Consider the following 12,143-nt stretch of genomic DNA (forward strand, 5'->3'; position numbering starts at 1 on the left):
TATTATTTGAAAACTTTCCTGTTTTTTCCTCTCCTCCCCTTACTTTTCTCCCCTCACCCTCTGTCTTCCCTTTCCCTCCCTCTTTCCTGTTCTCTCTCTTTTTCATGAACTCATCCTCAAACACTGGGCTTCATTCTCCCTGCAGCTTTCACCAGAAGAGGGTTATGTTTCTGCTAAGGAGGATTCTTTTCTCTACCCACCACATTCCTGCGAGGAGGAAGGGCTGGCTGACAAAGCCCTCTTCAGGGCTGACTTGGCTCTGGTTAGTGGCCACAGCTTATCAAGCTTTCCTTCAGAATCTTATGTGTCTTATTTTTGCTTTTCAAAATATTCTAAAGTCTTGCTATATTGTTCGTTATGTTTTGGAAAACTGGGCATTTTGCTCTAATTTCATACTTGGGCATCTCCAGGCATTCTTTAACTGTTTTCAGTATTCATTCATATATCAGTTGTTTGGCTTCTTTTTAATGAGGTAACAGGTATATTATTTCATTAGATGTTAATAATGTGAAAATCACATAAATTGGTTCAGTTATTGATTAAGAGCACACAAGCTTCCAAAAGAGGCAGAACTCATGTTTCCTATGAATACATGTATGTTAACATTACTGATTTACCAGAAACTTTTAAATTAAAATTTTATTTTTACTTGATCTATATAAAATCATTCATTGTAATAAACATATTTAGGGACCACTGGGGGCCACTTTGTTAGGTAAATACGTGATTCTTCATCCTGAGAACCTTATTGTCTGGTAGAAGAGCTAACGCTGTGTTAACAGTTAATAGTTAAAATATAAAACTAAATACCAGATATAAATATACACGTGACATTTATACAATATAAGTGTAACAAATTACACATCCTATTCCTAGTACTTCCACCATTGAAGCCAGGTTCCTGACCTAAATTTTTCTGGGGAGAAACATTGCTCAGTGTAACTAGAAAGGAATATATATATATATATATATATATATATATTTTTTTTTTTTTTGCGGTACGCAGGCCTCTCACTGTTGTGGCCTCTCCCGTTGCAGAGCACAGGCTCCGGCCGCGCAGGCTCAGCAGCCATGGCTCACGGGCCCAGCCGCTCCGCGGCATGTGGGATCTTCCCGGACCGGGGCACGAACCTGCGTTCCCTGCATCGGCAGGCGGACTCTGAACCACTGTGCCACCAGGGAAGCCCAGGAATATTTTTAATACATGTTTTAGTGGTGTTGGACTAGTGAGAGGTTTAGAACCTGTGAAATTCTCCATTAGATATTTATAACCAATTGTGCACATCATGCTTTAAACTGGAGTATGAATTATTTCTTTGATTCCAATAATCCTAGTGTTGAAGGAGATAGTTCTTCTGTATTGAAATACTAATAATACTTTTATTAGTATTTTTCAACTGTCAGCTCCTGAATTAGCCATTTGGAAAGTTTTGGTGTATATTGTAATTAGTGCAGTAATTTCACATTATAATACTTAGCATACCAGGTAACATTTGGCTGTATTCCCCATGGGCATTATTACCACTTCAAAACTGGATAGCTTAGAATGCTATGAACTACATAAAGTACTATGGTATAAATGTATTAAATAGTACCCAGCTATAGTAAAATTATTTTTGAAATGTTATAGGACACAAATATATCACTGTCTCTAGAAGTGCCCCAAGAAACAATTTTCTCTGTAGATTTTACATGGCATATTTCAATGTTCTTAAATAAATGCCAGTCAAAAAGAAAAATTAGACCCACTTTTAAGTGAGTTTAACATCTTATAATGGTAATAGCTATGTAATCTTGTATTGGTCACTCAGTCTCTCTGGGCCCTAGTGTTTTAATCTCTAAAATAATTAAATGAATTGATTATTTGGATCTCCCTTAAGATTCTAGGGCATCAGCGATAAGCATACAAATTGTTCTTAGGTACTCTTAAATATTTATTATAATCCGTGACACTCGGCTTAGTTAATACTATCTAGATAGCAAAAGTTAAAGATTTACTATTTAGATTGTTGTACATAATGTGCATCTGTAAAGGGTAAACCTCCACATAGTCAGTAGTAACTTTGAACATGTATTTAAAATATATTTTTAGAGAGAGGGTCACTTTAAAATGCCCAACCTGTATTCTTAATCAGGTTTTTGCAAGAACGTGACCTGGTATAATGTTATGATACTTTTCTTGGCTAAACATGTAAGTCGAAATCACAAAGAAATAGAACATACGGGTTTTTGGCCATTAAGACAAATACTGGTAATATTAGAGAAAGGTAGTATTTACATCATTTCTGTCTGTTCTAAGGTGTAACTGTGAGTGAATTGTAAGAAGAGCTACAAGCTCATCATGACTTAATTGTTTCACTTGGTTCTGCGACAGAAAATAGTAATAAGATTTTTTAATAAAATGTTGTGAAATTGTCTAGCTCACTCTTTCTGAGTTTTCCATCAGTAGACATTTATAACTTACAGCTTCACTATAATCAGATCATAATAAGGTCCCGTGTTTGTTAATATAATTTCAACATGAAATCACATATTATTTTTGATTTCCAGTGATCACCATAAAATTCTGGACCTGTAACTTGAATGGTTTTAAAATCTAGTTAAAGGATAATTTAAACAAAATATATTGTTTTTTGAGCTTTACAAATAGATAATTGCTTAGCTGCCTTGTTGAATAATAATTTATTTTAGTTGAATAGAAAAAGTGATGATCTCATTCATTTTAATATAAAATTCTAGGAGTTTGGGCAGCTACTTTTTAAAAAAAATGTGAACTGGAAAAAAGTATGTTTTTAATTTATGGAAATATTTATACTTAGAATTGCTCCAAGCCCTTTGTAAATTGTTACTTTTTGCCCTTTTATTGATGGAATAAAGTAACCTTCTATGCTAGCACCAGTTTGTCCTTGTTCTGTTGCATTAGTTAGTTTCTGATATGTTGAAGAGGGTGAAGAGGTCATGTAGAAAATAGAATAGACAAAAGAATGAAAGCAGTATGCCCTTTAGTCTCAAGTGGAGACTTTGTCATATATGTATCAGAACAGAATTCCCAACTGATATTATTGTTTTTATTCCTAGGTGGACACAAATGATGCTGACTTAGCAGATGAATCTGCGTTTGAGTCTCAGTACTCTCCTGATAACGACAGTATCTACTCCACTCAAGCCTCTATTTTATCTCTTCATGGCAGTGCTTGTAGTGATAATCTGAATTTTGGTCCCTCCCTTCCATCTTCTCCTCCCAAGGTACAAAGGAAATGCCATTTTATTTATGGGAAAACTTTGTGCGTAATTTCCCAGAGGTCATTGTTAGTGGGGTGTTTTGGGAGGGGCATGTTAGAGACATTATGTTTTTCCAGTCAGGGATTCATTATCAGATCAAAGTGCAGTTTCCTTTAGGTAGTGTTAATTGGGTATCTTGTAGACTCCAAGGGACTATTTAAATCTAGGTTCTGTGATACAGCGTGATAGACACAAAGGTTCAAAACTTTGATTAGGATTTGCATGTTAGACAGAAAAATTTTAATGAAATGTATTTCTCAAATTGTGTTCTTGGCGGTGTCTACCTTGGAAAAATTACAAGAGTTACTTTATTTTCTTAATGGTTTTAAAGCTGACTTTCATGGAAAGTTGGACAGTAAAATATTCCTTTCATTAATTTAATATTTATTAGCTAAGTTAAAGTTAATGCTGTCTTACATTTTTATATAAAATGATGCCAAAGAATACTTTATATAAAAACCCCAGTGAATGGCAAAATTACGTTTAAGTCACTGGATGCGAATGGAGAATTTAGCTACTATTTGACATGTCTGTGCCATCTAAATTTTAGAAATAGATTATTGGTGTAAGTGCCCCACCCAATGCTATTTATTTTCTTGATGACACACTCTATAATGTTTACTAAGTAATATTTTAAAACTTATCCAGTCTTTTGGGTGTGGAATGATATCTTACTGTTTGAATTTGGAGTTCCTGATTACTGGTGAGGTTGAACAGGTTTTCCTGTATTGGCCATCTGGTTTTCACTTCCACCAATGGCCTCTTCATATCTTTTGGCCATTTTTGTGTGGAGTTGCTTGTCTTTCTGTTGATTAGTTGGAGTTGTTTATATTTTCTCAGAATTGATATAAAGAGCAATTCGGTGTATATTTATGAGTATATGTGTGAGTGTGTATACTTTAAAAATCTGAAAGTGTGTGGGAATGATTTCTTTCAACTTCAGGAAAGAAGTTATTCTTGGAGAAAAAATAAAGCATGGGAATTAGCTCTATCTGTAACACATTATATCCTTTAAGAAGAAAGAGAGATTGAAGAAAATATGCCAAAATATTAATGTCTGTTAAATCTGGGCAAAGGGCTCATATATGGCTATATTTTCCTGTGTTGGAAATATACTGTAAATAAATATAAAAATTAAGATAAAAGACTGAATAATAATTCTTTCTTAAATATATGAAATATATGTTTTTCACGTAAATTCAGTGGGAAGGGAATCTGTATTTATGTATAAGTTGAAAAGTGGGATTTCCATAGGCCTTGGGCAGTTTTCCTTCTTTCCTGATTAACAGGTAACTTTTTGGCCAGAACATTTTCAAAGCATTTTCTTTCATGTTCAAGGTGCACCTGTTACCCTTGTAAATGATGCTGGGTAATCTCCTTGAATTGGTTTGCAAGGTATAATCTTGAATAGAGCAGCTGTTCCTCTCTCACCACACCTGAGACCGTCTATCTGACTGAGGACTTGTCTGGAACATACTCCATCTTTACTGGCCTCAGGGCTAGAAGCTGAGTTCATCTCCTCATGGAATCTCCTAATGTGCAGCATAGCACACCCCTTCTTGCCAGTGGGACGGATTGCATTGTTTACCTTAGTAATTGTTACTTAAAGGGATTACACAATCTGGATACTGAGAAGCATATATTTTACAGGGCAAATGCTGGCTGTATGCAGCACAACGTATTGGCTTACTGAAGTCTGTTTGCCATTTTTTTTTTCTTTTCATTAAACAGTTTACTCTTTTGTTGAAGCAAATTTTGGCAAGCTGGCCTATTAACTGAAATATTTAAACTACAAAACAACAAAGAAGATATTAATGAGGGTGTTTTAAAACACATTGTGAAGCTCCTGTGTGCTTTCAGTTTTCTTAGAAAGTAGGGCTGTTTGTGTATCATGGTAAAGCTCTGCAACTTTCTTTTTTTGGCTTGTTTGTTTTTGTATTGTGGCATTTTTTTAGTACCTAGATATTTTACTGGAAAAATGAAAAAATTAGATGATTCATTCATCTTCCTATTACTTTGCACTAAATTTATTTTTAAAAGAATGGCAGTTTGTTACAGAATATAGAGTAGACCATTTTTCTTAAAGAAAAGTGAGCTTACTTTGGAATTCTTTAATTGATAAAATCATACCATGTATGACACTTAAGAAAAACAAAGAAGCTTCCATACAGATTTGAAAGAAGGATAAAATAGAGTGTGAGGATCTCAGTGATTCCTCAGGCTTCTGACTTTGCTAATTATGTAATAATCTCGTAGCCTTAAATGGTGGCTGGAAATGCACAAATAATTTTACCTCTCTCCTTTACCTTGATGAGAAGCCTTTGGACCATTGCTAGGTATGCTGCTGGAAGCTCCAAGAGCTGATCACCCAGAGCAGGGACTCATCATGAAGGAGGTCTTCCCTCTAAGGGTAGAGCCTGGGCCAGGACAGCTGCTTAGACGGCATAGGGCTGTAGGCATATGGTAGACATCCTTTGCACAAAATTCTCCCATTTGGGGGATCATTCTGCTTTTTTTTTTTTTTTTTTAAAGGAGTTGTATTTGCTTAATTTGATTAATTATCATTTAAGGACTTAAGGGAAACAACCATTACTCAAGAATCTGAAAAATATGGCCACTTCAATGGTATTTGGAATAATAGAATCAGGTCACTGAAATGTGGATTTTAAAGGCAAGAAGCCAGTGGGTTTTCTCATTGTTCTAGGTTTTAACTTTTCGATTAATTTTTTTGTCCCCCTTTCTTTGTCACCCCAAGACATAATAGAATGCAGAAATAATTGTTTTAGAAACTTACTAAATGCCTGTAGACTTCCGTTTAAAAGCTGAATATAGTTTTGGGGAAGAAGATGCTTTCATTTATTTTTCCCTATTTTGGCTTAGAAGTAGTCAAAAAAGATTCAGTAGCTATGTAATGAATCTCCTCTTCTTATCCACAGGGCCATGCCCGACACTCCCTAGTAAACCCACGTTCTCACTCTTGCTCCAGGGATGAAATGATTACCAGTTTGGTGCATGTCTGCATTGCTGAATATTGGACCCTCTAGGAAATGCTGTGTTTCTAGTGCAAGTTGAACTTCATGTTTGTCACGATCGAAACCCCTCTTCATGCCTTGCACCCAAAACAAAACTAATGGATTCCATGATTTTTTTAAAAAATCTGTATATTTAGAGGAACAAATCTCCACTTAGTGTTGTACTGTAGCATAAAATATTGCTGCCTTCACATTTAAGTTTAAAATGTTGATACCATTTTTTAATTTTTATTTTTTGGAGAAAGGGTTAGTATCAAAAACTAATTACATCATTCTAGTCAAGATGATGAGAGTGATTGTGGAAGTCTTAGTGACAAAACTGCAAGCTCGCAAAGGTATGAAAGATGTTGCCTTTTCCCTCAGTAGGGTAAGAATACAGATAATAAAGGAAGGGTACCTTATCTCAGAAAGAGTGGGAGAGCACTTTAAGTTGGAGCAGCTGTGCTTATGATATATTTTTAAAAGTATAGAAGGACTTCTGTGATAGAGTTATTATTGAAAAAAAGCAGGTTGTGTCCAGTGAATGCTTAAGTATTTAGCTCGTCTATGTAAACATATTCTGTGGGTAAATAATGTGCCCAAGTATAACATTATATGCATTACACGTAAAAAAAAGAGCTACTTTCAAATATAATTGGCATTTTAATTTAACCTTTCCCCCATTTTTCCTAAGAACAAGAATGTGTCAAGGGGAGGCACCTATTAATATGGAATTTTGAAAGACTTCAGTTTAGATACCAGGTTGCACTGGGAAACCGTAGTTATTTTTGGACACCTTATGAGGGAAGAACTGCTTTTCTTTTAGATCCATGAGACTTTTAAAAATAAAAGTCGGTTGTTCAGCAACTAGAAATGTTTCTGAAGTAGGCGTATGTTGTCTGCTATGTTGATTAGCTCTTTCTTTTCTATGTGCCGGTGTTAACTCCTTCATGAATAATTCATGGAGATTTCTGTTATATGATTTATAGTAAACCCCAGCTAACAAGGGCAGCTTGACCTCTTTTTGTGATGAAAAGTAGTTTTGATTGTCATCTTTATTTGAGAAGTGGTAGGGATGATTTACTGATAATTATTATTATAATTAATTTAGTAATACAGAAGCTAACCAATTCTCTAGTATGTACGTTGTTTTGTTTTTTTTTCATAAGACTAAAATAAAGTTGGTTGAATGAGCCAACAGGTTGTTATTTAGGTTCTAGGAGTGTGGAGGATGATACTTTCTATCCTTTGTTCCTGAGGATTTTAAAGATGGTATTTGCTTATGTGATATTCCTACTTGCCTCAGTGCTTTATACGAGGAATATTTGATATTTCCAGAGAGACGAAAACTTGATTGAACAAGAGGAGTGTAATAAACTGTGTTGGAGCCATTGATTACCACCTTAGAAAAAAAATGAAAGAGACCCATATCTCACACCACACCCTGAAATAAATTCTAGATGGGTTAATACTGAATCTGCCAACTAACCATTTATAGAATTGGAGAAAAATACTATAAAGCATTTCATTTACTCTGTGCAGAGGAAGGAATTATTAAGCAATATATAAAACCCAGAAGCATAAAAAAATTGACAAATTTGATTACATAAAGAATTTCGTAAAAAATTACATAAAACAATTCTTGATCACATAAAGAATTTAACTTCAGCATGTATAGGTATATAACATATACAAACTTAAAAGACAGGTGACGAGGATTTCCCTGGTGGCGCAGTGGTTAGGAATCCACCTGCCAGTGCAGGGGACACAAGTTCGAGCCCTGGTCTGGGAAGATCCCACATGGAGCAGAGCAACTAAGCCTGCGCGCCACAGATACTGAGCCTGCGCTCTAGAGCCCACGAGCCACAGCTACTGAGCTCACGTGCCACAACTACTGAAGCCTGCGCACCCAGAGCCTGTGCTCCGCAACGAGAGATGCCACCGCAATGAGAAGCCTGTGCATCGCAACAAAGAGTAGCCCCTGCTCACTGCAACTATAAAAAAGCCCACGCGCAGCAACAAAGACCCAACGCAGCCAAACATAAATAAATAAATAAATAAACTTATTTTAAAAAAAAGACAAGAGACAAGCTTGGAAAATACTTAACAGTATATATCACAATGACTTTATATTCAGAATATGTCAATGACAACATATTTACTGACAAGGAAATCTCTCGTGTTAAGATATTAAAGATACTTCAGAAAAGCAAGTAGAAATGTACTACTTAGTATATAGTTTAGTTTAGATTTTCAAAATGAACATGTATATGTGCATGTGAATGTGTGCATCTGTGCTTGTACATATGTATTAGACAGATACATTCATCAAAAAAAATTTGATGAATAAACACCCAACAGATGCCAGCCCCTTATTTCTACTGAGGAAAGGACTGGATGAATGAGCCATAAGGGAAGACTTGCATACTATACCCTGTATGCATACATAATATACCTCTGTACGGCCTGAATCTTTTTTGAGGATAATGTATTCATACCCTAATTTTATACTTTAAAAATGTCAGTAAAAGGATTGAAGGAACAATTAACACACTTATTCAACAGCAGTTCGTGGAGGAGCACTGCTTGTCCAAAGCACATAAGTGATGCAATATATGGGTTGTAAGTAGATACATGTATTTATGTAGATCTGTAGAATTTTAGAGTTTCAGGGAATTTTAGAAATTATGTAACATAAAGCCAAGAGAGGTTCTGTGATATATAGATTGTTAATAAGAGAGTCTGGATTAGAACCTACATCTTATGACACCATTTCTTAGTACTATTCCTTCTGCTACAACTTGCATAATATTTGAGAAAAATTTCCCTATAAAAGTATGAATTGTATGACTTCCTTTTCAACTACATAAATACCTACAAATCCCTATCCAAATAGTGTTTTTCTTGGAGGTTCTTATAAATTGAAATCAATTAGTGTCATACTGTTTATCTTCTGAATTTTATAATGAATAGAAACTTTCAGACAGATTGGATATGAAATACTTTCTAAATGAGATTTAGAAATATATATTTACTTTTCCTATATGTATTGGACTCTGAGTAATTTTATTAGAACAGAATATTATGTCTTAATGATCTTAAGTACTAATATATTGTACTAATATGACTCAGTATGAGATGTATGATTTGCAGGAAATGTATTCAGAATCATTTATAAAAATAAACGTGTTTGGACTATCAGCTAAGCAAAGAATGTATGTTTACTGATACTTCTTGAGTAATTAAAAATTATGTTGTTAAAGATGATACAAATAGATGGAGAGATATACCATGTTCTTGGATGGGAAGAATCAACATTGTGAAAATGACTCTACTACCCAAAGCAATCTACAGATTCAATGCAATCCCTATCAAACTACCGCTGGCATTTTTCACAGAACTAGAACAAAAAATTTCGCAATTTGTATGGAAACACAAAAGACCCCGAATAGCCAAAGCAATCTTGAGAACGAAAAAAGGAGCTGGAGGAATCAGGCTCCCTGACTTCAGACTATACTACAAAGCTACAGTAATCAAGACATTATGGTACTGGCACAAAAACAGAAAGATAGATCAATGGAACAGGATAGAAAGCCCAGAGATAAACCCACGCACATATGGACACCTTATCTTTGATAAAGGTGGCAGGAATGTACAGTGGAGAAAGGACAGCCTCTTCAATAAATGGTGCTGGGAAAACTGGACAGGTACATGTAAAAGTATGAGATTAGATCACTCCCTAACACCATACACAAAAATAAGCTCAAAATGGATTAAAGACCTAAATGTAAGGCCAGAAACTATCAAACTCTTAGAGGAAAACATAGGCAGAACACTCTATGACATCAATCACAGCAAGATCCTTTCTGACCCACCTCCTAGAGAAATGGAAATAAAAACAAAAATAAACATTTGGGACCTAATGAAACTTCAAAGCTTTTGCACAGCAAAGGAAACCATAAACAAGACGAAAAGACAACCCTCAGAATGGGAGAAAATATTTGCAAATGAAGCAACTGACAAAGGATTAATCTCCAAAATTTACAAGCAGCTCATGCAGCTCAATAACAAAAAAACAAACAACCCAATCCAAAAACGGGCAGAAGACCTAAATAGACATTTCTCCAAAGAAGATATACAGACTGCCAACAAACACATGAAAGAATGCTCAACATCATTAATCATTAGAGAAATGCAAATCAAAACTACAATGAGATATCATCTCACACCAGTCAGAATGGCCATCATCAAAAAATCTAGAAACAATAAATGCTGGAGAGGGTGTGGAGAAAAGGGAACACTCTTGCACTGCTGGTGGGAATGTGAATTGGTTCAGCCACTATGGAGAACAGTATGGAGGTTCCTTAAAAAACTACAAATAGAATTACCATATGACCCAGCAATCCCACTACTGGGCATATACCCTGAGAAAACCAAAATTCAAAAAGAGTCATGTACCAAAATGTTCATTGCAGCACTATTTACAATAGCCCGGAGATGGAAACAACCTAAGTGCCCATCATCGGATGAATGGATAAAGAAGATGTGGCACATGTATACAATGGAATATTACTCAGCCTTAAAAAGAAACGAAATTGAGTTATTTGTAATGAGATGGATAGACCTAGAGTCTGTCATACAGAGTGAGGTAAGTCAGAAAGAAAAAGACAAATACCGTGTGCTAACACATATATATGGAATTTAAGAAAAAAAAGGATGTCATGAAGAACCTAGAGGTGGGACGGGAATAGAGACGCAGACCTACTGGAGAACGGACTTGAGGATATGGGGAAGGGGAAGGGTGAGCTTTGACAGGGCGAGAGAGAGTCATGGACATACACACACTAACAAACGTAGTAAGGTAGATAGCTAGTGGGAAGCAGCCGCATGGCACAGGGATATTAGCTCGGTGCTTTGTGACAGCCTGGAGGGGTGGGATAGGGAGAGTGGGAGGGAGGGAGACGCAAGAGGGAGGACATATGGGAACATATGTATATATATAACTGATTCACTTTGTTATAGAGCAGAAACTAACACACCATTGTAAAGCAATTGTACCCCAATAAAGATGTTAAAAAAAAATTATGTTGTGTTTGTTTTTCACTAAATAGTTGTTCATTAAGATCTTACAAAATGCATTGATGCAGTTCTGGCCATAATTTTTTTTTGTTGTTCTTTAATCATCAGGATGTTACTGAAAATTCCTCAGATCCAGTACTTGACTTGCATATGTCCTTGGAGGAGCTATATGCCCAGAATCTCCTGCAAAGACGGGACGAGAGTCCGCCTTCAGTGGACTTGAGCATGGGGACTGCTTCTGGCTTCACCATAAATGATTATACACCTGCCAATGCTATTGAACAGCAATACGGATGTGACAACACAAGAGTGTGGACTGAACCTCACCGACCAAATGAAGTTATATCAAGTGCAGAACTGACTTCTCCTGTGCTGACTGATTCAGCTGGAAAGGTAACATTCTCAAGAGATGGTTTGTGTATGATGATGAGGTTGGGGACAGTGAGGGGTTAGATTATTCTGGCTCATCTGGAGCCAGCGCTTTCCTGATACTGAGATTTTCAGAAGACAACCTATGAACTTGTTTTGTTTGTAGGTTCTTGCTGAATAAAGCATAACCAGTTAGAGAACATGGATGATGTTGAAATCATACTCCAAAGTCTAGTTTTCCTTTCCACATGACTTATTTTTATTTTCTGACAGGGCTCCAAGTTCTTAATTCAACAGGGGTCCCTGGCCTCTGCTGCTGAGTGTGTCATGCTCCAAACTATATCCAAAGAATCTTTCGAGAGGACTATTACGATAGCAAAAGGCAATTCTAGCCTGGGTAAG

The 12,143-nt window shown here is 35.9% G+C and overlaps 1 protein-coding gene across 2 annotated transcripts in view; it reads left to right on the forward strand.

Annotated features, from left to right (window-relative positions):
• MPDZ (multiple PDZ domain crumbs cell polarity complex component) overlaps window positions 1–12,143 on the forward strand; it is a 558,334-nt gene that overhangs the window by 415,221 nt on the left and 130,970 nt on the right. For both annotated transcript variants that reach the window (XM_089913222.1, XM_089913221.1), the window contains exons 21-24: window positions 146–262; window positions 3,079–3,246; window positions 11,481–11,765; window positions 12,015–12,138. In XM_089913222.1, the coding sequence (XP_089769348.1) occupies window positions 146–262; window positions 3,079–3,246; window positions 11,481–11,765; window positions 12,015–12,138 (694 nt within the window). The remainder of the gene's footprint in view (window positions 1–145; window positions 263–3,078; window positions 3,247–11,480; window positions 11,766–12,014; window positions 12,139–12,143) is intronic.

The sequence above is a fragment of the Delphinapterus leucas genome, chromosome 6 (genome assembly GCF_059928025.1).
Source record: "Delphinapterus leucas isolate spDelLeu-1000000601 "Yukka" chromosome 6, BTC_Dleu_Yukka2, whole genome shotgun sequence".
NCBI lineage: Eukaryota > Metazoa > Chordata > Mammalia > Artiodactyla > Monodontidae > Delphinapterus > Delphinapterus leucas.